The sequence below is a fragment of the Coturnix japonica genome, chromosome Z (assembly GCF_054131305.1).
Source record: "Coturnix japonica strain WE chromosome Z, WE-NBRP24, whole genome shotgun sequence".
NCBI lineage: Eukaryota > Metazoa > Chordata > Aves > Galliformes > Phasianidae > Coturnix > Coturnix japonica.
Genome location: NC_140702.1, coordinates 40,051,244 through 40,075,622, shown reverse-complemented (window position 1 = coordinate 40,075,622; position 24,379 = coordinate 40,051,244). Strand labels below are relative to the sequence as shown.

Here is a 24,379-nt window from a genome sequence, read left to right as displayed (position 1 = left end):
TCAAGCCATCTATCAGTACAAAAATTAGCTGTTTTGCTAGAGTTACAAAGACTCATTTTGCTTGAAAAAATTTCTTAGAGTAGATGTTTCTCTACAGACTGGATCTTAAGCCTAGTCTTTCCCTTGATCCTGACAAAGATCAGAAAGTGCCTTTTTGCCCACTGTAGAATACCAGAGGCACCTCCACTGAGTAAAAACTTTATGACTATATCTCAGATATATTCTAGGAAGCTGTGTGTCTCCGTAGGAGTGTGATTTGAGAGGCTGAATAGTTGTTGCTGAGGACTCCATGTGCACATTATATGTGCTCTTGTCAGTTCTACTTTGATCCAAGTCTTGTGTGGTACCACAAACTAAATACACAGAAACAGAGAATATGGATTAGTACGCTTCTAAAGTATATTTTCCCAATGACTTTTATGCTTTGATAGAGCTTTAAAGTGAATGTGATAAATTGGCTGGTTTGGGAGATTCACTCTAAAAGTATGCTCCTACTGAAAATAAAATGCAGTTGCAGAATGATACTGAATATATGGCAGGACTACTTATTCTACCAGGTTTACCTTTAGTCAGATTGGCTTTTCTGCAGGCTGTTGTGTAGTCACATCTTATTAACATTAATTTTTTCAAAAAAGAGATTAGGCTTTAAAACTCAGCTGTGCAGAAGAAGCTCAATTACAGAACTTCCACTTATCCAATAGATAAAGTAGTGAGTAGAGTAATTGCAATTAAATGACACAGCTTGAACTCCAAATCTGAATTGGGAATAGCAAAGGAAAGAACAAATTAAATTCTCAGAAACAACTCTAAAAAATAAATGTCATGAAAGGAAGAGATTATTTAATCATTCTTCTTGTGGAAGAAATAGGAACTTCACACAAAAGCTGTGGGAGACATATTCAGAGCAAACAAAGAATAGATAATTCTTCATAAGCTAGTGCTTCTGCTGCAGTGTGCTCTGCCAAAGCAGTGTGTGTGTGACGAAAGGGTTATATTAGTTAGCTCAAGGGGAAATCGAACATCTGGGGTCAGAAATTATTATTATTAATATTATTTTTTAATTCTATGAACTCTATGATCCAGAAATGGATGAAATTCCAAAGAGATTTTGAGAATTTTAAGACAGCCTGCATACCCTGGGAAATGAAAATTAAAGAGATTGAAAGTAAGTACTTGTGAATGATAATAAAGAGTACTATCTAGTATCGTATCTCTGATGCATGCCAAAATTATAAATTACTTTTCAGTACTTTGGAAATAACCTCCCTGTTTATACACACAGTATTTCTTCTTTAATAATTATTAATTTTGATATAATAACCTGTTCAAAATGTCCTTGAGAGAATGTTAGGCACCTTACAGGTAATAAGACCCAGTATCAAGGATAAACTTGGGAAAGAGATATTGGGCTTTAGTTTTCATCTACCTTCACCTTACTTTGTCTGTATATCACAATTATTTCTATGATTTTTTATGTGGTTTTTTTTTTTTTTGTAATCTTTAGACTTATTTAAGAGGTGTTACAAAGTTATTTTTTTGATTTTCTACCATACAACAGCAAAAACTAGTGGTCCTGGACTTCACTATGTATTTGGCACAAATATAAATGAATCAGTGTAGTTAGTACTACTGTATGTTTGAGAGTTCCAGTGCTCAATTTAATCTGCATCCTTCTCTGTGAAGGAAATCTGACTTGGTGATTACCTAAGCGAGGCTCTGCTGCAGATGAAATACAGCTGAAAATTTGCAATAGTGCCTGACTTTAGAGAAGCTACCCTTTAAAGGAGCTCTGAGTTGATCCAAACTAATAAAAAGTGTAAGTAGAAAGCCCATGAGTAGAATAAAAACCTATCATCAACATGCAGAATACTCCTAATAGGAGACTTATCTGTCTGAATACATTTGTGTGAGGGAGCAGTTAATACTGAGAAAACCTCCTTAGCTGTTAGCTTTTAACCAGTTATTTTTAAGCATAAGTTGTTTCTCTGCTCTTACATGAAGATGACTTACATTTTCTGGTCTCAAAATGAGCTGTTTATAAAAGAATCCCAAGCAAGTGAGAGAGTAACTGTTAATAGTAGGCGGTAAGTAGAATATTCTTACCACTGAGAAACACTCATTTTTACTCTTCAGACCTCCTAAAAACTTGCATCTGAACAAGCAAGTATGACTTGTCTCAAATCAGTCTTTACCTTACAGATTAGAATTAATGCAAGAATATAATGCTTGCTCTGAAAGTAAAGTCTCCTATTTATTTCCATGAAAACTACAACAGATACAGGGAGCACAATGATACTCTGTAATAGAGCAAATTTTCAGTTACAGAAAACTGTGTTTTATCATAGCCACCACCATTAACTATGTATTTGCTCCTGTGATGAACGTCTGCATGCTGCACTCATATATAGGCCCTGATAAATCTGCATACAATATTCTTTCTGTTCCTGTTTGAGGACCTGTGGGACCCACCTGGTGTACCAACTTTGCCATGATCATTTTCAGCACATTGAAGCTGATGTTCAACTCCATACAGTGCCATGGTCTTAATCTGCTGATTTGCATGGATTAACTTACTAAGACACTTTTCATTTCGTGGTGTGAGAGCAGTACATGATCATCTAGACTGTGGTTTTCTTTCACATCACTGTCACTACTGCTGAAATGCACCACCCACTACCTCACCATGCTCATATTCACTGTTTGGTCTCCATAAATGTTCATCAAGCATCAATGAATGTCGATGAGTGTCATTCAGTGACAAACCTTTGCTTCATACTCACTTCCATGTCAGACACTGTTTTGTCAGACTGCACCTCCACTGCCATCTGTCTCATGGCAACAAAATGTAACAGGATATTGATGAAAATCATGGAATCATAGAATCATAGATTCACCAAAGTTGGAAAAGACTTCCAAGACCATCCAGTCCAACTGTCCACCTACTGCCACAAAACCGAACACCTCCAGGGATGGTGACTCAATCCCCTCCCTTGTGCAGCCCACTCTAGCACTTGACTGTTTGGAAGAAGAAATTATATCCTAATATGAAGCCTGGACCTCTGGTTCAACCTCTACTTCCATACCACCAATATTTGTCTCTGACACTGGGGGCCAGCATAATAAAAACAGGAGGCATTACTTTCAGAGCAGTACTCATATTTTGAATGCAGACCAGCATTAACTATACATTTAAATATTATATAGACCTTTTTTCTGCCCGTGGACACGCAATAGGTAGACCACCATTGTTCAGACACAAAAACTCTCAAAAGAGTTGATTGTTCTGCGAACAATATCATTTAGTATTAATAAATGAAGTAATAGAGAAGCAGGGTAAGGAAGAGGAAGAAAAAGGTAATTACAGTTTTTAAACCCTAAAATATAAAGCTTTATATTAACCTTTGCTTAGTTTTATAAAATGTGTTCCACTGTAGTGAATATGGACCTTGTTCTCACCATGTTCCATGCTGCTTTCTGCTTCCTGAAATCATTCCTAAAAGAATGAGGATATTAAGACACATGAAACTGTATAAAACCACATATAGAAGATATAGTATAGTTAATGTATATAGGTAGAAAACCTAATTTTTAAAATACATTTTTTAATTAGTACACATAGAGAGGAAAACAAACCCCATAAAACTAGTGGGATATTTGACCTTTTTTTTTTTTTTTTTGGGCGAAACTAGCACATCAGAAGTGATTGCAATTCTTAGTGAGCTCTTCAGGTTTCTATCAGAGGTTTTAAATGATATTTTACTCTTCCTGTGCTCCCTCCTTGAAGACAGTTTTTAATGAATGTGTGTGCAGCCAAAAAGCAATGATCTGAATAAGCTGTGATTGTGAAGGGAGGGATTTATTTCTCTGGAAAGATAAGTCCTTCATCTTAAGGTAAAGGATTGTAAAAAGACTAACTGATATTCCCATGTCTTACATTTTCATAGGTCACTTTGGCTCATCGGTAGCATCTTATTTCATATTCTTACGCTGGATGTATGGAATAAACATGATTCTCTTTGGACTGACGTTTGGACTTGTAATGGTGCCTGAGGTGTGATTTTTTTAGATTTTCATTGAAGTTTGATATGTGAATTTCTGTCTCTGCTGTGGCATCTCACAGGACCTGACCTCCATGTAATTTTGTAATCTGTCTGTGTGCCATTAAAAACTACTAAGATGTACAAAAGACATAAAGGTATACTTTCTTCATAGAAGTTTGTCTGTGTCTTCAAGTGGTATCTTGAATTAGTCTTACCAGAAAAATGTATGTAAGATTCTGTCCCAAAAGTGATCTTGCATGGCCTGAAATGGTGCTAAACTTTTCAAAGAAAGAGTGCTTAACTGAAACTGAAATTGTTGTGTCAACTACTTGCTTTCAGCCTGTCGTAATCTCTCACCTTATCTTCTAGTGACCGAATGGGAAATTGTAAGTTGGGAATTTCCATCCATTCCTTAGTATAACATTTCAATCATATGATCCATTTTCCACTGAAGCCAAAACAGAGAATATGCCCTACTATTCACAGGGAAAGGCCTGGGAGGTACCCCATGAAAACGTGTATTCATGGCATCTTTCCAGAACACTGAGACTCAGAATCCAAAAATGGTATCCCTTGCATTTCCCCCCATAGTTCAATTAATTAACCAACAAAATCCCATTTTACAAGAAAAACTAATCTTGTGGTCTTGATTTGAAAACAAACCCCTGCTGATGTGGTGACACATTGAATGTGAAATGTCACTTTAAATGTAGAAAATATCATTAATGCTTACTTTAGGCATAGTTTCAAATATTAATGTGAGAAGCAATGAAAAGAGGTGGGGAAGTAGGTCATTCTCATTAAGGAGCTAAGGAGCACAAGAAGAGTCTTCCTAAGAACTGACCGATCACTAGCCCTTCTCTTTGTTGGTATTTTGCTTTCAAATGTAAATTGCTATCATTTCTTGTTTCTAGGCTTTGATGGGAAAGCCATATGGCTCTTTACCTAGAAAAACTGTTCCAAGAGCTGAAGAAGCTACAGCTATGAACTTTGCTACTCTTTGGGATTTTAGTGTAAGTGCATAATCTTACAATGTTTCATATTCACATAGCTTTTTGATTATTAAGAACTTTGGATTCATTATTTAACATTCTCAGATTTAATGTGGAATATGTCAGGAGAAAATTTAATTAGAAGTAATTTTATTTTATTTTTTTACCCAAATTATGAGCATAGATTTTTCCCAGAGGTAAAATTTATGACAAATCTCAGAGTTCACATATATATTTCAGTATTTTAATCAATACAAAGACTCCCTGGAAAAATTCTCTGTATCAGATCCACATCTCTGTATACTGAGGGTCTACTAACGGTCTACTAATTTGTTCATCTGTATTTAGCAGATTAGCAGTTTATTCCTAAAGATGTCATTCTCCTTTGTCATCATTAAAACACCTAGTCTACTTTTGCATGTGACATGTCTCTGCACCTCTTTGTATAAAGATGATCCAACTTGGATATAAGATCATATAAGATCAGCTGATGATAAATTTTGCATTGTAGCACATTAATTAGAAGGTTGTTGGAGTTCTTTACAGACAGTGGTCAACAAAAGGTACTTTTCACTTGTGAAATGGTGTGAGTCTGGTTAAGATTTTCCTTCATACTGATAGAAGCAGCATCTATTGGGATAATATGAGATCCTGTCCCACCCTTGGTGACATGGAACAGTGATGGATGCTTCATGAACATTTTCATTAGGGCATAGGAAAATTTTTATATGTCTCCCTTTTCCAGCAATAAACCATCTCTGTTTTTCCCTGAAAAAGACATAGAAATGTACAGTGATTATGCCTCTTGTTAATATTACCATTTTAAACTCAGGTTAGGGTGTATAGAGATCCTTAATCTAGATCTCAGGATACTTTGTAGCTCAGTACTCTTATGTAGTGCCTCAAATGCCTACACAATTTGGCTTTCTTGGCTCTACTTTAAATATTCAGCAAACAGTGCAAGAAGAATCTGGTAATAAGACCACTGAACACAGGGAAATACTAAACTTGATAAACACATTTTCACATTTATGAGCAAAGTCTTTCAGGACTGTTAATAGCAAAACACTGTATATTAAACAAATGTAATATAAAGAAAGCACATTGATTGCCTCTCTTTTGTCTATAAATATACATTAAGTGATAAGATGACTTCTGCTTTACTAATTCCACATTTTATGGTCCCTCCTTGTATAGATATGTCAACAATGTATAGAAGTCCTTGTATAGAAGTCAACAATGCCTTTCTAAGAAAACATCTTTATAAAATTTTCCAATGACTGCTGCATAAAATAACATTATATTTGGTTCATAAGGAGTTACATACTTGAATGACAGGAAGAACATGTCTAGACATGTAGCTGGGAATTTAGATGATGATATTTTGAACAGATATTAAAACATCAGGGAGCTATTGGAGAAATATGAATTGTGCAGTGAGTCAAAACCTTTATAAAGAGAATGGAGACTAAAAGAGGCTTACACAGCAAATAGGAACAAAGTTTTTAAAGTAAATGGAGCTGAGAAAACAGGAATGTAGGCAGATGGTGGAAGGAGGAGGAAGTTATAACAGTGGAGAGAAACAGGACCTGACAGCTATGTAGAAAGTTTAGAAAATAAGAGAAGCAGTTAACACAAGGAACGAATGCAATAGATATTAAAATAGAAGAAGGCAATGAAAGGAACAAATCCTTTAAAATATTTAGGGTGAAAAAAAAATTTCTTGAGGAATGTCAGATTAAGAAACATTCCCTGAAGACAAGAATATCTTCAATTAAGCAATCTTTTATTTGGTAGCAGTTATGGAATGCTACAAAATAATTTATGAATATTTATTTATTTATTTAACACAATTTATTTATTTAATAATTATTCATGGTGTATGCTTAACATTTTCAGGTAATAATTGCTAAATCTATTTTCTTTTTGTTTATACTATGATTCAGTTTAGTTGTAGCGACAGCTACTATAGACAAAGTGCATGTTGCACTGTGTAAGGGAGAAATGTCTTTATATAATATGAGACACTAAACATCAGAAGGGAAGAAAATGGCTCTTTTCAACTAATGGAAACCTCAGATTACTCTATTAGTGTCAAAATAATGCATGGTCTATCCACCAATTGCATTTTTGACAGAACACTGTATTTGACTTGAATTCATTGCATTCAGCTGGAGATGTAGCCATAGTGAGCTACTGTAAAAAAGTTTCTGCATACAGTCTTCTAGGAAGAGATTCCTGCTATAACTTGAGGATTATCAGAATGCCTCATTGATTTGGATCATTTTAGACACCAGCAATTGTTTATAGCTAACCATGTACTAGTAAATTACTCTGAAAAATCAGCAAATTGATCTGAAGAGAAGGGGATTCTCATTGCTTTTAGAAGACTCTCCTAACTGCTGAAAAAAACCATATGCTTTCCTCACACTTTGTATAGCATTGGAATCTAAGTGCTTTAAAAAAACTACATACTGAATAATCTTAAAAGCAATGTATTTATGTAATGACTAACATATATAACTACCACCTATATAACAGAAAAGAATGTTATCAAACAAAGGAGTTACATGAGAATTTTAAGTCAAATAAGTTATGCAAGAATGTGGAAATGAAGCAAACATTTCATTTTTGTTGCAAGGAATTTATAGAACAAAATATGAGGATGATTTTTTTTTTTTATTGTAGCTAGATTTGCCATGAAAAGTTTTAAAGTTAAAAGATTTGAAAATTTACATGAAATATCCTATCTTTTTAACATTATAAAGTGGGTGATCTTCTTTCCTGTGAGCTTTATTACAGTGGTGCTTATGCCATTTTGAACTGTTTTCATAACGTTGCTAGTAGGTTTCTGATTATGTTCATATCTAACAGATTAATGATATTACAACTTTTTTGTTGAATTTTCAGGGCTTTGCACAGTATTCTGTGCTTTTTTACGGTTATTACAATAACCAGCGGACAATTGGATGGCTCAAGTTCAGGATGCCTCTTTCCTATTTCCTTGTTGGCGTTGGGACTATTGGCTACAGCTTTATGATTGTCATTCGAACGTAAGTTCACATTTATAAAAACAAGTATCAATGTTAATCACTCAGACTTTCTTTCAGAAAGTGCACTTTGGAATGTAGCAGTCTTAAAGCAGGACAAATGCAACACCAGTGAATCAAAAATGCAAGGAAAGGCTGAATAAGACTATAATTAGATAAATAATCGTTCACTGTTATTTTATAGACAAACTCAATATTAGAATAAACAACGATGATTCTAACAGTTTCAGAGGAGATACACTGTTAGTAAATACAGTGTTTAATAACACTGATTCAAGTGCAGTGACCACCTATCCCAACAAATGCTGTTAGCTAGAAACGCACCTTTAGAAGTTTCTTAGGTTGGAACAATTGGGGCAGTATATGCCAGGATTCAAGCACATCTGTAAATTTAGAGAAGATCACAGTTAAAACATTCCAGTGTTTGTAATGTAGCCAACATTTACCACACTCAAAAGCACTAGATTAAATCATGTTCAGTTTTTCAAATATTATGTGGTTTCCTGCACAGGGCAAAAGCAGAAGGATTCCAGAAGGGGGAAAAAAAGTTTCAATTACAGATTTGCATTTTGGAGAATGAAAAACTAGTTCAATATCAAAAGTCATTAATTTAGGTTGAAAACATCTTTTAAACTATTTATCCGATTATGTATTTTTGAAGATGAGAAAAGTTGAAGTTTCAGAGAGTAATATTTGACATTCATGCTGATAAATAAAAACTAAAAATAAAAATAAAATTACTCTAGCAGAGAATTTCTGAATACAAAACAAAGGGAACTCATACTGTATGTAGTGTCCTCCTTCACACTTGGCCATGTGCTGTTACTGCTGGTCTGTAGCTCGGTGATATTAAGAGCAGTTCTTGCAGACTACTGATCATTGCTGTTTTTCAGAAAGTAGTGCAATGCATATGCTGTCCTCTTAATTGACATCTGAGAAAAAGAATACATGCATGCATGAAGGAGGCTGTGAGGAGTATAAGTGGTATTATTATATTTAGGGGAAATTTCTAGAATAACAGCTTCACTCTATGGCTCATCCTATGGAAACAACATGGAAACATTTCTCGTCTCAAATAAATGACATCCAGAGCACAGGACCGTTCACTATTTCGTTAGAAACATTTTAGAGGCAATTTCCTTAGTCTAAAATTACCTTAGTCTAAAAGCAGCAGCAGGTCAGATCCTACCAAGACTGTTTCATGGTATGCTCTTCTGTAAATAAGCAGTAACAACAACAACAATATCAAACTGGCATTAGACTATGCCAGCTCAGAAGTGTTTGCTGCGTCCCTTAAAATTTTGTCCCTCTTAGAGTATGCTTTTCACTGGACAGTTAGAAATGTGTTACATGCTTTGTATTGATATTAATAAAATGTATCTACTACATTAGTCAGTTTAAAAAAAAAGGATTGCATTTCCCTGAATAAAATGTCAATGCAATGTCCGAGGTTATATGATTTGTTGCTACCAGCATATGCCATCTTTGTGTTTAGTGGGTTGAATGAAGTGATGAAGCATACAGAAGCAAGATGACAACTGTTACGTGAATGACAACACTTCAAAAGAGTAAACCTAGTGGTCGAGATGAAATCAATAAAGAAAGAATGCTATGTTTGTGGGTACTGCTACAAATCTCATTTAAAAATACACATGTGATGAGAGGCAAGCCTGACACCATTATTATTAATAAGTTATTTTGTTTTGTCTGGTTATCTTAGAATTCTTTTCTTCCTCTTAATGAAGTCTCCAACCAAATCTACTGCAACGTCCTCTTTGAGAGATCTGCCTAATATTGTGTTTGAGTTTCTTATACAGAAGAATTCCTCTGAGATGTTAGTGAGATACATTCATTTTTTCTCATGAAAATGAGTATTATTATCTGACAAATTCTCTAAAAATATAAAAATCTCCATTGTTTTCCCTTGCTTCAAGCAGATTTTTTCATGACTGACTGCTACAACAATATATATGTATTTCAGAATGAAGTCAGAGCTTTAATAATTTAATATACAGAGCAAAACTAGTTCTCATAGGGCCTTTCTGCATCTTTTTGATTTTTGTAGAATGGCAAGGAATGCAAATGAGGAAGGTGGTGGGGATGACACTAGCTTTAATTTCAGCTGGAAAATGTTCACAAGCTGGGACTACCTTATTGGCAATCCTGAGACAGCAGATAATAAGTTTGCTTCTATCACTACCAGCTTCAAGGTAAAACAAAGATCACTAAAGAGATGTAATTTGATTTATTTTTCACATTATTGTGAATCAGATAGAATTAAGGCCAAGTATAAACTGGAATCTAGATACTTAAACTGAAGTGGATGCCTCTCGTTCTGAGTCTTTATGCATTTCCATTGTGTTTTTCTTTCCTCTGTGTCTGCAGAACTAATTTTATGATTCTATTATAAAAATAATCCTTGTGTTTTCCTTGTTTTTGATGGCTTATAGTTTCTATCATGCTTATGCCTAAAAAACTCATTTTTCAAAAAGGCTTATTCATTCTTCTCTTTCCACTTGAGAGATACCAGAAGACAGCAATAATAAAAAACAAACAAACAAAATGCTATTAGAATATAAGAATTTGCATCAGAATTTTGATACTTACTTTGCATAAGAAAACAATTATGAAACATAGCCCAGTTTGCAGTACAATACAAGACTTTGCTAGGCTTCTGTTCAGTTTGAAGTGCATGATGATTTCAGCAGATATTCTGCGGGTAATCAAGGGTGTGATGTGAGATTGCACTGCTGTGAAAACAATGCAGGGAAAGTATTTTGTCTGTTGAAAGTTAAATAAGCTGTTTCTATATAGGGAAATACCAGTATGGTAAATTATAATTTAGCTTTCAAATAACATTTGGAGAATACACTGGCAACATGTTACTGGGAAATGAACAGGACACCAGCCTTGCAATCATGATGTTAAATAACAATAGGAACTAGAGGGCCAAGCTTTAGCTATACTGTCCTATCATACACAGTCCTGTTCCTTTCTGCAGTAATGATGTAACCAGTTTGTTTCTCCATACTGCCCACCTTCCTAACTCTAGGCATAAAATTTATCTGCACATAAGTGGAAAGAAGAGGCCCTCAGAAAACAAATACTGACAAAATATTAAGCACTGAATGTCTCTGAGATTTCCATGCCTGCCAATGAAGGTCAGCTATTGAATAACATTTGGAGAACATAAATCAGTTGTGATGGAGACTTATTTTTGAGAAATACACTCATGAACTTTTATTGTAATCTTTGCAAACAAACAGGGAAAGAGATTGTGAAGCCTTAGTTTGGCTGACATTCTAGGAGTTTTGCTTTATAGCTGCTGCTGTCTCCTTTCCTTTATGTAATGAACATGGGCGGTAGGAAAAGTGAAACCCCATAATAATAATTACTATTCAGGAATCCAGCTTCCCTTCTGGACAGCTGATCTCTATACCAAAATAAGAAGCTGTAATCAAACTTCTGTTTAATGAAGAAATTTCAGAGAGAAAACTCTTTCTGCTGCCAAAAGCAGAGAGCTGGAGATTTCATTTCCAGCAGTATCATGGCGAAGGGTAAACGCTAGGTAAACATTTTATATTACAATCTGAAGCAGTGTAATATTTGTTTGTTTTCTTGTCTCCTGCATTTTTACATGTAAACAGTTTTTTCATCCCTCGCCAACTTCTGATTCTCAAAATATTGATATATATTTTTGCCGTTTTGTCACAAATGTGCATTTTTTAAAAGTGTGACAGTTCCTTTTCTGACAGCAAACCACATGTGTATTGCTGGTGAATCAACCTCACAGCACCTTACAAGGGGACAGAGCTGATTTAGCTGATTTCTTACTGAAACATGAATGAAGGTGTAATGAGAACTAGTGGGGATACACCAAATCAAAGCAAAGTGAGTTCTGGGGCCAAACCCCAGTGTCCATGGAGGTCCAAAACAGATTTTCTTATAAAATATGTGTTTGCCTGAAAACATGATGCCCAAGTGTGCATTTGCTTTGTCATAGCTTATATAACTGATTTCTAACTGGTTAACCAATGTAGAGTCTTGACCACTACAGTGCTGATAATGTTATGCTGTTTCTAACAAGTGCAGGAAGCTATCGTGGAGGAGCAGGAGAGCCGAAAAGAGGAAAATATTCACTTGACTCGGTTCCTGAGGGTTCTGGCTAACTTCTTAGCCCTGTGCACACTTGCTGGGAGTGGCTACCTCATATTTTTTGTTGTGAGAAGATCCCAGAAATTTGCCCTGGAAGGTCTGGAGAACTACGGGTGGTGGGAAAGAAATGAAGTTCGTGCTAGCACATTTCTGAAATAGATGTGGTTTGAAACTGTTCCTTTACTTTGCATGCTGCCTTTATTTTTATTTTTTTTATTATTACTATTTTTTTTTCCTTGAGAACTTAAGTACTTGTAGTATGGGTGGTAAATGTATAAAAAAAGAACTATTCTAGTCTCGCTACTTCCCAATTCACTAAAAGGAATATTCTTTGGTTCGTTCTTTCCAGTGTTCCTTCATGTTTAATTTTCCTTTGTGACCTTCACCTTTTTTTGGGTGGGCTCTGAAAACTGTTTTTCTCACCACTATGTCACTATATGTCTTCAAGAAGCATGGTCTCCTGTTGCTTTTCTCTTGAGACTAGTCCAAGCAAAGTGACTTGTATGTGGCCATGTCTAAAGTTTGCTGGGGCTCCAAAAGTACAACTCTGTAGTGTAACAAGAAGGTGAAATGCCTTTTAGCTCCACACGTCAGCCCAGGAGTCCACTATCTTTCTTTTCTTCTGTTCAGTCTGCTTTCATCTGGAGCAAATGGAGATTTACTTGTTGGAGAAATAGTGAAAATGATTGTGTTTGCTGTAACAAAACAGTAAACAGCTAAAGTCAGAAATGCTGTATAAAAATCTCTTCACTCATTCCATTTAAATACCAAATGAAAAGTAGCACAGAAAATTATAATTAATACAATTAGTAATAAAAGATCCTGCCTCTAACATTTTGCTGTAAACTTTTTTCTTCTCCCACCTCCCTAGGTAAACATGGTCATGTCACTTTTGGGAATGTTCTGTCCAACCTTATTTGATGTAATCAGTTCTCTGGAAAACTACCATCCTCGAATAGCTCTAAGGTGGCAGCTTGGACGCATATTTGCTCTTTTTCTTGGCAATCTCTACACTTTCATTATCGCCCTAATGGATGAAATCAATCTCAAGGCAAGCTGTCTAGTTCTCTATTTTTAATATGCACCAGGTCAAAGATGTCTGTTTCTGATTGTGTCACAGATGTGTCAGGGAAAGATGGGGGAGTCTTGGATTAAAAAGGATTAAAAGTTGTTAGTATAACCTAATAATCTCTTTTTTTCCTCATTAATATTTAGTTGGAAGAAGAAAAGATAGTCAAGTATAACATGACAATATGGGAAGCCAGTCTGTACAATGGCACTATTCCAGAAAATTCAACTGCTCCTCCAATACAGGTGGACCCTGCAGATGTTCCCAGAGGACCATGTTGGGAAACAATGGTAGGCCAGGTAATGTAGCTTATCTGAGTTCATATTTGAAAACAAAATGTAGCCTATTAAAAGAAATTAAATCAAACCCTTATTTATTCCTGCTGACAAGTGAAATTAAGTTGCAAAAACATGAGGAAATGAAGATGTAAGACTTACTTTTTTCCCAACTGTGAGGCTCAGAAGCAGCTATTTTAATTTATTTGAATTGTTTCTGGTAGGGAGGTCCATCTGCATTGTTAACAGCATTGAAAAAAAAATATATTTGTCTTCTTCCCATATCTTTCCTGCAAAGCTTGCAACTGTGAAAAACTGGATCAGTGACAACAATTAACTAATGTAGTCATTCTGATTAAAGTTTTGATCAAACAAAATCAGTTTCTGAATACAACAGACATATCTTAGATGAAAATCTCAACAAGGAAATATGTGAGATGCAATATGTGAGATCAGCTCTTGCTATCAGTCTATATTTGGGAAGGCATTTTTTAATCTTTAGATCAAGTAATATAAGATAAAAAAAAAAGAACATTTTATTTGATTCAGTTGAGCATGCACAATTATTTGTATTCATATAATATGATATTTACAAAGAAACATTCCCAACATCCTCCTTTTCTCTGATAGATCATATACACATATTTTTCTTTTTTTAATTTTTCCCCCCTGCTCATGACACTGAATTCACCACTGAATCACAACTTCTGCTATTGCTCCCTCATTGTGGCAGTCTCCCCACTTGTTGTCTATGCTCCCAAGTGACAGCAGGGAGCAGAGAGGTGGGAAGAAAACAAACACTGAACTCTTTCCACTGATTAGGAATTATTAGCTAAGAACACACAGTTCTCTTTACTGTGCTGATTTTCTCTGTATTTTGAGATCAAATAATAATACATTTTTAGGCAATTAGGGTAAGGCCTGGTACAGTAGAGTTTAGTGGAACTTACTAAAATAAAACAAGAGGAATAAGTATTGTAGGATTTTTATTTTTTATTTTTTTATCTCCCCAAAGTTATAGGAATCAAGGGGTTTTAGAGTTCTTCTATAGCAGCAGTATTGTCTGGAAACATTTTTTAGACTAATCATAGTCTGGGACCCCGGAAGTGTCATTTGTTATGAGCACAAGAAGAGGATATCTGTAAGGGACGTGGGGCATTCTTCTTGATTTCTCAGTGGTTGATTTGGGAGAAAAGAGGCTTTGCCAAGTTGTAGCAGAGGAAGCACATTTAAGGATCTAGTCTGGTGTTTTATTATTATTGTAGCTATTATTGCATGCATGTATTTTTAAAAGAAAATAATGCTTTAACAGGAATTTGTACGGCTGACAGTCTCTGACACAATGACAACATATATCACAATTCTAATTGGTGATTTCTTGAGAGCTGTCTTTGTTCGGTTTTTCAATTACTGCTGGTGCTGGGACTTGGAATATGGATTTGTAAGTATCTGATTTGCTATTTTAACTGTCCGTGTCAGTTCATCACTCATGTGCATGCATACTGATTTATGTATACTTAATTTGCTATTCAGATCCAGTGTACTCACGCTTGCAGCTAGAAAATGTTTATGAATTAAAGGGAGACTGGTAAACAGCTTGAGTAAAGGCATTTGGAAATGTCACTAAAATACATGAATGACACTTGCTCACATGAATAACAGGTTAGAAAGCCAACATTACCTTTTTGCAGTATTGGGTGCCTGGTAGATCACCTCAAAGTATGCATACCCAAGTGCTAAAGCACATAGATTTTGTACATTAAACATGTGATATTCGCAGTATTTCTGTGAAGTACCCTCCTATTCCTAGAATTGCTATGCGTATTAAAATCTAATGCTATACATGTTTTGTTAATACTGAGTACTTGCAAGGCATTTCGATGGTCATCACATTCCATGGAGAGGTGTTGCCCAGGCAAAAGGTCATGTGTAATATAGGCTAGGTCCTGTATTTGGTCAGTAAATTATTTACAAAAAACCTGACTGTTGGCTAGGTTTTTAATTAGCACTTCAACATTATGTTGACTATGTTATCAACCCTAGCAGAGTAGAGTCAACATATCACCTCAAGGCTTGTGCAATGTTAAGACTCTGCTTTTAGTCTCATGATGTCCTACTTATTTAGGAAAAACAACCTTCCCTAGACAGAATGTCAATTTGCTGAAGATTTTGAATGAATTGCTAAAGGCCCTGAATCAGAAAGCCAGGTGTCAGAGATTATTCAAACTTTGTAATAATGCAATGAAGAAATCAAATGAATGGTTTAGAAAGAGCAGACCAAGCTATTGATTGATAGCCATATTTATGTATCTATACAGGAGATAAAAATTTATGACGTGACGTTTTCTTCAGCAGAGAAAGTGATAATGAGTCCTAATGGCTGGGTCTTGAAGTGGAAATTACTGTAAAGCTGACTCAATTAGAAATAAGATATTCATATTAAAGATGAAGGCAAATTAATGATCAGAGACATCTGTCAATATTTGAACTTAATTCTTCAACAGTGTAATTTCTAAAATTAAAATATGAAACATAGTTCTATCATTTGAAAAGGAATTAAATCTTAGTATCATTTTTAGGGGGGGGTGGGAGGTGGCCACCAAATCCTGACTCCATTCCAGTGGATAAAGTATGGATTATTGTTTTAAAATGTATCCAGTAACCAGAGCTCTAATTTTCCACTAGCATCTTCTATACAAAGAGACAAAAAATGTTCATCAATAAAATTCTGCAACCAGTATTAAAGTCTGTCTGTTAGCCTTCAGTCATCCTCATTTGTCTCATTATTCACAGATAATATGCAGTGAGCATCTTTACAATACAATGCAAGTATTTCATTGCTGTTGGAAGTGACAGTTTTAATATAGACAAATCATCTTAAAAACATCTATGCAAATTTAATGAAAGCATTTGTGTTTTTTCTTTCAGCCATCATATTCAGAGTTTGATATAAGTGGGAATGTGCTTGGACTTATATTTAACCAAGGCATGATCTGGTAAGTGTGGCAAAGTGTGCTATGACTCTAATATACCTCTTGTTCATCAGCACTCTCTGCAGTACTGCAGGACTTTGCAGCATCTGTGAAATGCCAGTCTTGTCTCGTTGCTTTAGTTTGATGCCAGTGTAATGCACTACTTCAGTACAGTGAAATCAGTGGGAGTATTTATAAAATAGTTCTGTGCTGATATTCGGGGACTAGATGTATGAGACTTTTGTAGAGTTTTGCAGTAAAAGGCGTGGTGGAATCCTATCTTACTGTTGATTGTTTTCCAGTCATTTGAATGCCTTGAAACTGAAATATCTAGTTTATTCCAATGCATCATGTGCAAAAATGCCTTAAATATACGTATCCATATATGAATGTTCCTGCTGCAGTAGTAGTGAATAGACTCAGGTGCAGTTATGACTGCCACTTAACTAGAAGAGATGAGAAATGTATGTGTGCATTAATTCTGCAGATGAGATAGACCATGAAAAGCTCCTTTATTCTCTTTCTTCTCTGAGTATTCAGAAAACGATTGGAATGCAAATCATTTGCTAGTCTTCTCTATATTAAAATGCTATTGTCAAGATTTTTTCTACCTGTATTAAGTGTTATACCTAATACCCAAAAATATACATAGATTACTGAGAATCTTGTTGGAGAGTATACTGCAACTGACCTGTGTGAGGGTAAGGAGTAAGGCCATAAGATGCTCCTTGTCTTCAATCATAGCTGAAAAGCATTTATCTTTCCTTCTCACTGCATTGTCATGGTTTAAATGAAAATCTACCTGTGTCTGTGACAGGGGTACATGGGCCCCACAGGGGCCCTATGCCTAAATGAAAAAGTTAATTAGAAAAAGAAAACAGTGGCAATTATCTAAAGAGGCACACTTATTTACTAAATACTATATCGAAATACAGGATAACACAATATAATATAATATAATTGAAATTAAGCTAATGAATCAAGCAAAATAGGAGAGAGAAATGAGTCCCAAAACCGAGAGGCCTACTGTTAACTCTAGGCGAAACAGTGAAGGCTCCCACACACTCCCCTGAACGCCAGAACTCGAAAGACCTCAGTCTAGCCTGGGAGAGAGATAATATAGTGTCCAGGTCCCGTGACCCATCTCTGACCGTGTTGTTCTCTGAAAGATGTAGTCTTCTTCTGTAAGTCGCAGATTCAGTAAAATTATTCATGCTTTATATGATGTTATGATGTGGAATACTGATAGTAAAATTACAAAATTATTAAACCATGACACTGCATACATGACAAGAAGAGCGAAATGTTAATCTCATGTATTCTGACATGACATCTCTGTACTCTGGAAGTAGACAATGTAGCAAAATAATCCCTTCCTAAAATGGTGCTAGTATATTAAGAAATAAAGAATAAACTAGATTATTATGGTAATACTTAGCTTAAATGCAATTCATGTTTATTTAACACAACAGGGATGCTACCTGAACTAACAGTACAAGGTAGGAATGAGTAGCATTTCAGTAAGTGATCCTCTCATTTGCAGAGAAAAATGAGTTTGGAATTTTGAAACAAAAACTACATGTGGTAAATTCTGTCCATATGCCTGCAGTAATTCTTAAAGCAAGGAGAGACAAGGCCATTAAAAGAAAAAAAGAAAAGTGTCAACAAGGTTTTATGAAATAATGTGCAGTATATAAATGAATGCACAGCACACTGAAGTAGGGAACATGTGGTATATCCTGCCAGAAGTTCTGTCAGAAAATATTGTGAGGTTGTGATTTATTATTTTTTTTGCTTTTTTTCTAGGATGGGATCTTTTTATGCTCCATGTCTCCCAGCAATCAATGTGTTCCGACTCCATACTTCAATGTACCTGCAGTGCTGGGCAGTGATGTGCTGCAATGTTCCCCAGGAGCGAGTCTTCAAAGCCTCCAGATCAAACAACTTCTACATGGCCATGTTGCTTTTCATTCTTTTTCTTTCTACACTGCCTGCTGTGTACACTATTGTCTCCATTCCACCATCTTTTGATTGTGGCCCTTTCAGGTCTTTTGCATTTTACCTACATCTTTTGCTAATGATATTTTGGACTGCCTCATCAGTAAATGATCCAATAATGAAAATAAGCTTCCTTAATAAGTGTTAGCACCTGATATAAGTTTCTTTTTTGTTTGTTTGTTTGTTTTTTTCCTGTGGCATTTGTTACTATAATGCTTCATGAAGGTGGAATCCTAGAAAACTGGTTAATTATTTAAAAGTATTTTTCTTTGAGTGTAGAACAGAAAATCTTTTCTTTTAGTTAGATGTAATATAAAATTTTGTTGTTCTTGCTCTAATTAAGCCAGTAATTATTCTTGAGTAGTAGAGCAGTGGCCAGTTAGGCCACTGTGGTCTTCTATCTTGAGAGTGACATAGTAAATGTCTATGTATGCCTGGGGGTGTGTTAGAATGTACACAGATGTGCTGAAGCTCAAGGAGGTGATACAGTCTTTGACTGCTATGATATCTCCATCTGACACTATATTTCATGCTCCTTTATTTCCACTGCTCCTCAAGTTCTCAAGACCCCTGTATTCACTAGTCTTTTCTAAGTACTTTGGCCTGCCTCATGAATGCAAACATGTGTCTTCCATTCAAGCTACCTTAAATATAGCCATACATTCAATTGGAAAGTTTGGTATCATTTTCAGCATCTTTAGTTGGTAGTTAGAATGAGATATGATTTTAATGAGCACACAACAAAATTAAATATATGAAATTCCAATTTTGGTTTATTTTGGTATATTCATCTAGCCACTTGCACTGGTCACAGTGATATAAAGGGATAATAGCATGACATTCTAAAAGTTTACTGAGGCATAATGTTGCTTTAATTTTACAGAAGTGATGATAACAAAGCACATGGTGCAAAGTAAGGTTTCTTATAATTTGCATAAAGTCTGACAGCATTCATCCAAGTACTGAAGCAGTTAGTGGATGTTTTTATCAGTGATCTGATAAAATGGTCTCAGAAAACTTGGAAGACTGGTCTTTTACCAGCTGGAAGCTAAACTGTGTTATTAAGTGCATGAGAGAAAACCCAGGAAAATATGGACTTACTATTTTAACCTCATTATCTAGCAAAGTTATGGAGAACTTTGTACAAGTGCAAAAGAAACTTATAGAATTTTAAGTTTTAAATAATGACAAAGCACAGTTGTTTTTTAAAATTCTTTTACCCAGATTTTATGAGATATGTTTCACTTATATGTGCATGCTACTGCATTAATATTGCCAAAATATTTTTATTTGATATATTGTCACGTTTTCTGTTTACTAGTGGGAAAACAAGAATGTTTGAAGTCATATCAGAAACTCTGGAGCATGACTTCCCTTCTTGGTTTGGGAAGGTATTTGGTTATGCCTCTAACCCTGGACTCATCCTACCTTTTATATTACTGATGGTGTACGTACAGAATATAAACTGATATCTTGCTTAATACTTAATGAAAAGTCTGTTCATTTTCTTTTACTCCAAGTTTATACTGCCTAAGTATCTTAATTAGAGTTCTGAATCCTCTGTGATGAAGAATTCATGTCTTCTGTTTGGTCACAATTAATGTACTTTTCCACAGATGATCATTTCTTTTGTTCTGCAGCTTTTTTTTTTTTTTTTTTTCTTTTTATTATTTGTTTTTTTGTTTTTGCTTTTTAATTTAATTTTTGCTTTTGCTACTATAACGGAGAAACCCTAATCAAAATGCAAAGGGTTGTGGGATCTGAAGCGGTAGTGTGACCTTGATCAGCTTGTCCAGGAGGTAGAACTACCTCTCATAAATCCTTAACAAGTTCAATACAAAGTTATTAGAATGATGGCTACCAAGAAGGTGAACAATTTCTCATTAACTTTCGGTGTGTCTGATCTTGAGTGCCAGTGCTCTTCCTTGATAAAACTGTACCCTTTGAGATGGAATTGAATGGAGAGAGAGAGTTATGGAAATACAGTATGGAGATATTCCCATCTCAAGTATATTTCTATATTTCTCTTATGTCCACTTTCTTGTTATAGATCTTTAATAGCTATATAGCAGATAATGAATAATGAACCTGAAAAGTCTTTCTTAAAGACTGTATTGAGTCGTTGATAAAAGTATTTTAAACTAATGCACATATATATAACATTTTTTAGCATACTGAACTAAAAGCAAATTCTAGGTACAAATGGACAGGGGCTTAACCGTACATTCTGGAATTGCCAGAAACATGGAGGAGACTACAAAATGGAACAGAAATTGCAGAAGGCTTTTACATGAAATAAATGAGATTCTGAGATGAAATTTTAGGAAGATTCACATATTATTTCCTCCTGTTTAAATCTTAGCTAGATAAGCAGAGACTAGATTGTCCTCTGAATTGTACAGTTAGTTCCTACTGAATTATTGTGAGCACAGTTCCTATCTTGCTGTGGGCCAAAGCAGAAATAAAAACAAAACTAAGGGGGTGGGATGGGAGTGGGGCAGAAAGGGGGTGGATAAAGAATATATAAAGCAAAATCGGGAAAAACAGTGAAAATAGGATATGAAGATTATTTTCTGCTTACTTCAATATAACATTTCATATCAGAATTCCACTTCTTAAGATAGTAAAAAATAATAATTTCATAGAGTTATTATGAAATAAACACAATTCATTAAAAAGTGAAAATTTACTATGCAGTGATATTATTGTTTAATAGAATGGGATTGTGTTTTAGAACAAAAAAATTATGATTTTGTCTGTTTTTCTGCCAATTTTATTGAATAACTTATTTAACTTTAGTCATTGGAGCACACTGCATAGAATTCATAGAATTTTCCATAGCTGCCATGTTTATTTCTGCTTTATAAGAAATTATTATTTCCCTTGAGCTATGTATGCCTTCTTCGTACTCCCTTGTTCACTGTCAAAATACCTCTTCTGATTAGGCCTTATAAATGGGAAAAAATACAGTTTTGGCATTAGCATAACTACAGTTATTGCCATAGGATTCTTGTAATAATCTTTGTATTTAAACTATTATCTAACAACATATATTCTTTTTCTTTAAATTTAGCCTGAGTATTTATTATCTCAATGCTACATCCAAATCCTACAAGGAAGCTAACCTGGAACTGAAGAAGAAACTTCAAAGTGTAAGGAATGGGGAATTGTTAATTCTGTTATTTTTATGATTGTTAGAGAATATATTCAGGTTACTGAAAGATGACCTCTCTCTCCATCATTAGCAAGCAGAAGAAAACAAAAGAAGAAATAAACAAAAGGCACAAAAATCAAATGAACAAGAGGAAAATCCATTTGAGACAGAGCCACCACAGTCAAAGCAAAAAGGAGGCAAGCAAGATGAATCTACTGCAAATCAAGGTAAACATAGATTTGAATTTCTCAAGATGAGGAATACTTGCAGGTCTTTTTTTGGCAGGGCTGTGCTCAATTCCTATATCTCCCAGCTTATATTGGTAGTGAGGACCTTGCACTTGGATTTGTTGAACCGCATGAGGTTCACCTGAGCCCACTACTCAAGTCTGTCCAGATCCCTCTGGATGGCAGCCCATCCCTCTGGTGTCAGCTACACCCTACAGCTTGGTGTCATCAACAAACTTGCTGAGGATTCACTCGACCCCACTGTTAATGTCACTGACAAGGATATTAAAGAGTATCAGTACCTACCCCTGTGGGACACCACTCATTAGTTATCTCCATCCAGACACTGAACCACTAACCACTACCCTCTGGATCCTGCAGCCAATTCGTCATCAATTGAACAGTTTATATTTCAAATTCATACCTTAACATCTCGGAGAGAAAGATGTTGTAAGTTATCATGTCTAAGGTCTTGCTACAGTCCAGGTAGATGATGTAATGGTCTCTTCCCTTGTCCACTGGTGCAGTGACACCATCATAAAAGGCCACTTGGTTGGTCTAACAAGATTTGTCCTTGGCAAAGCCATACGGTTTCTCCTGTATCACTTCCCTGTCTCCCACGTGTCTTAGCATAGCTTCCAGGAGGATCTACTCCATCATCTTTTCCAGCATGAAGGTGAGACTGACAGGTTGGTAGTTTCTGGGGTCATCCTTTTTAAAAGCCTTCTTAAAAATGGGCATGATGTTGCCTTTTTTCCAGTACCATGGCACCATGCAACCTAGTGGCATCCCTCACCTGATCCCTAGAAAGACAGCAGACTTCTCTAGGAAGAAGGTCTGCTTGGCATGTTGGTCATTCAGTTCCTTGTAGGGAGGAATCATCTACAACTTATACCCATCTTCTTCTGTGTTGCAGTCTTGATGTTTGGGGAAGGCTTTTTGTGGTTTGATTTCATTTGTCTAGACTGAGTGGGCTGTTATCATCCACAAATGGGCCTTCCACATTAAGGGCTTTCTGCATCCAGGTCCTCAGACCTGTTCTAAAAAGGATTCCGTGATGCTGGAGCAGGCAAGGAGCCTTTTCATTTGCAGCTTTACAGCAGACTTGATTCCATCCTTTCCTTTCATTTGTATTGCCTCCAGCCTTGCAGTTTTTTTCCTCAGCCTGATGTGACGCAAGCTGTCCTGGGTTTTCTGATTTTTCCTTTAAAATAAACTGTCTGTGCATTGGGTGAATTGTTGTTTCCCCGCTTCTTCTGTTTGTTCTCCATGACATGTTTTAATCTATGTACTTCATCCTGCAGCCTGCCCACAAGGCAGAGCAGATCTGCTCATACCTTACACATCTGTTGGTGCCTCGGGCCCTAGACTTTCCAGCATATTTGGGAGCAGATAGTGTACTGCAGATTTTCCCTCTGAGAGATTTTCTGCTCTTTGTTTTTATTCCTTAACCCCGTTCTCCTAACACTTTTCAGATAACAAGAAAGAACAGAGTGGCAGTGAAGCAAAGACAACAGGTCAGCCACAGGAAGCAAGTTCCTCTCAGGCACCACAGCATCCAGGTGCTGCCCTAAATGGCCACTATCCACCACAAGGCAGAGGAGGAAACCTTCCTCCACCACCCATTGCTGTGACTCGGCCACCGGGGCCACGAGGGTTTGCAGCACCGGGCTATCCACCTGGACACCCACGTTTTCCAGGGGTACAGCCAGGAATGCCCAGAGGCCCTCCCTACTACAGATAAGGAAGCTGTCTGTCCTTTTCTGCTTTGTTATAAGATGAAGGACGATGAGGGAGACAGGAGTGATCTCGACTTGCAAAAACCTCCTGGAAGTGCAGAACTCTGTTGTGTCTATTATGAATTTTTATCTGCATATTCCTATGCTTCAGTTTTTTGAGATGAGACTTCTCAGCAGAAAAAAAGAATAAAAAAAAAATAAAAAAAAATCTGCTTGCTTTTAAAGATATTGCAAAAATGTGTTAGCTGTGTCAAAACGTCATGAATCTTAGGGTATGTATTGGAAAATATTGTTAGGAAAATAAACATTATTTTGTATTTTGTTGGTTATTTTCTTAAAAGCTTGCAAGAGTGTCTCTTATTTTTGTTCCTCAAAAATGTTTGCTGAAAACAAAACTTCTTAGTGAATTTGAATCAGTTATATTTAAAAAATACATATGGCTAGACGTCTGCAATTGAGATATGCCTACTCAAAGCACTGTGATTTTGTATGATGAAACTGTGATTGTTTCAGAAGTTGGGTAATTATCTCTAAAGTCCTTGGGAAGTTGTTCTAGAGGTAAAAGAAGAGCAATGTTCTGCCTGTTGCTATGACGAAAATTTAACTCCTATTTAACTCCTGTTGCAGTGCCACTTTTAGCTAGTACAGCAATATTGAGTTTTGTCATATTTTGAAAGACTAAATATGAATTTAAATAATAATGTGGAG

At 35.7% G+C, this 24,379-nt stretch overlaps 1 protein-coding gene across 2 annotated transcripts in view; it reads left to right on the top strand.

The window, feature by feature from the left end:
* Nucleotides 1–23,855, top strand: part of TMC1 (transmembrane channel like 1) — a 111,749-nt gene extending 87,894 nt beyond the window's left edge. Inside the window, exons 9-23 of one of the 2 annotated variants that reach the window (XM_085529715.1) lie at nucleotides 1,084–1,165; nucleotides 3,945–4,051; nucleotides 4,955–5,053; nucleotides 7,943–8,085; nucleotides 10,148–10,292; nucleotides 12,175–12,369; nucleotides 13,109–13,288; nucleotides 13,453–13,605; nucleotides 14,894–15,022; nucleotides 16,510–16,577; nucleotides 18,360–18,599; nucleotides 19,873–19,998; nucleotides 21,625–21,703; nucleotides 21,797–21,932; nucleotides 23,408–23,855. In XM_085529715.1, coding sequence (XP_085385841.1) covers nucleotides 1,084–1,165; nucleotides 3,945–4,051; nucleotides 4,955–5,053; nucleotides 7,943–8,085; nucleotides 10,148–10,292; nucleotides 12,175–12,369; nucleotides 13,109–13,288; nucleotides 13,453–13,605; nucleotides 14,894–15,022; nucleotides 16,510–16,577; nucleotides 18,360–18,599; nucleotides 19,873–19,998; nucleotides 21,625–21,703; nucleotides 21,797–21,932; nucleotides 23,408–23,676 — 2,151 coding nt within the window. In that variant the 3' untranslated portion in view covers nucleotides 23,677–23,855. Of the gene's footprint in view, nucleotides 1–1,083; nucleotides 1,166–3,944; nucleotides 4,052–4,954; nucleotides 5,054–7,942; nucleotides 8,086–10,147; nucleotides 10,293–12,174; nucleotides 12,370–13,108; nucleotides 13,289–13,452; nucleotides 13,606–14,893; nucleotides 15,023–16,509; nucleotides 16,578–18,359; nucleotides 18,600–19,872; nucleotides 19,999–21,624; nucleotides 21,704–21,796; nucleotides 21,933–23,407 lie in introns of those variants that run through there. The other variant, XM_085529716.1, reaches the window with a different exon arrangement.
* Nucleotides 23,856–24,379: the final 524 nt, after the last annotated feature.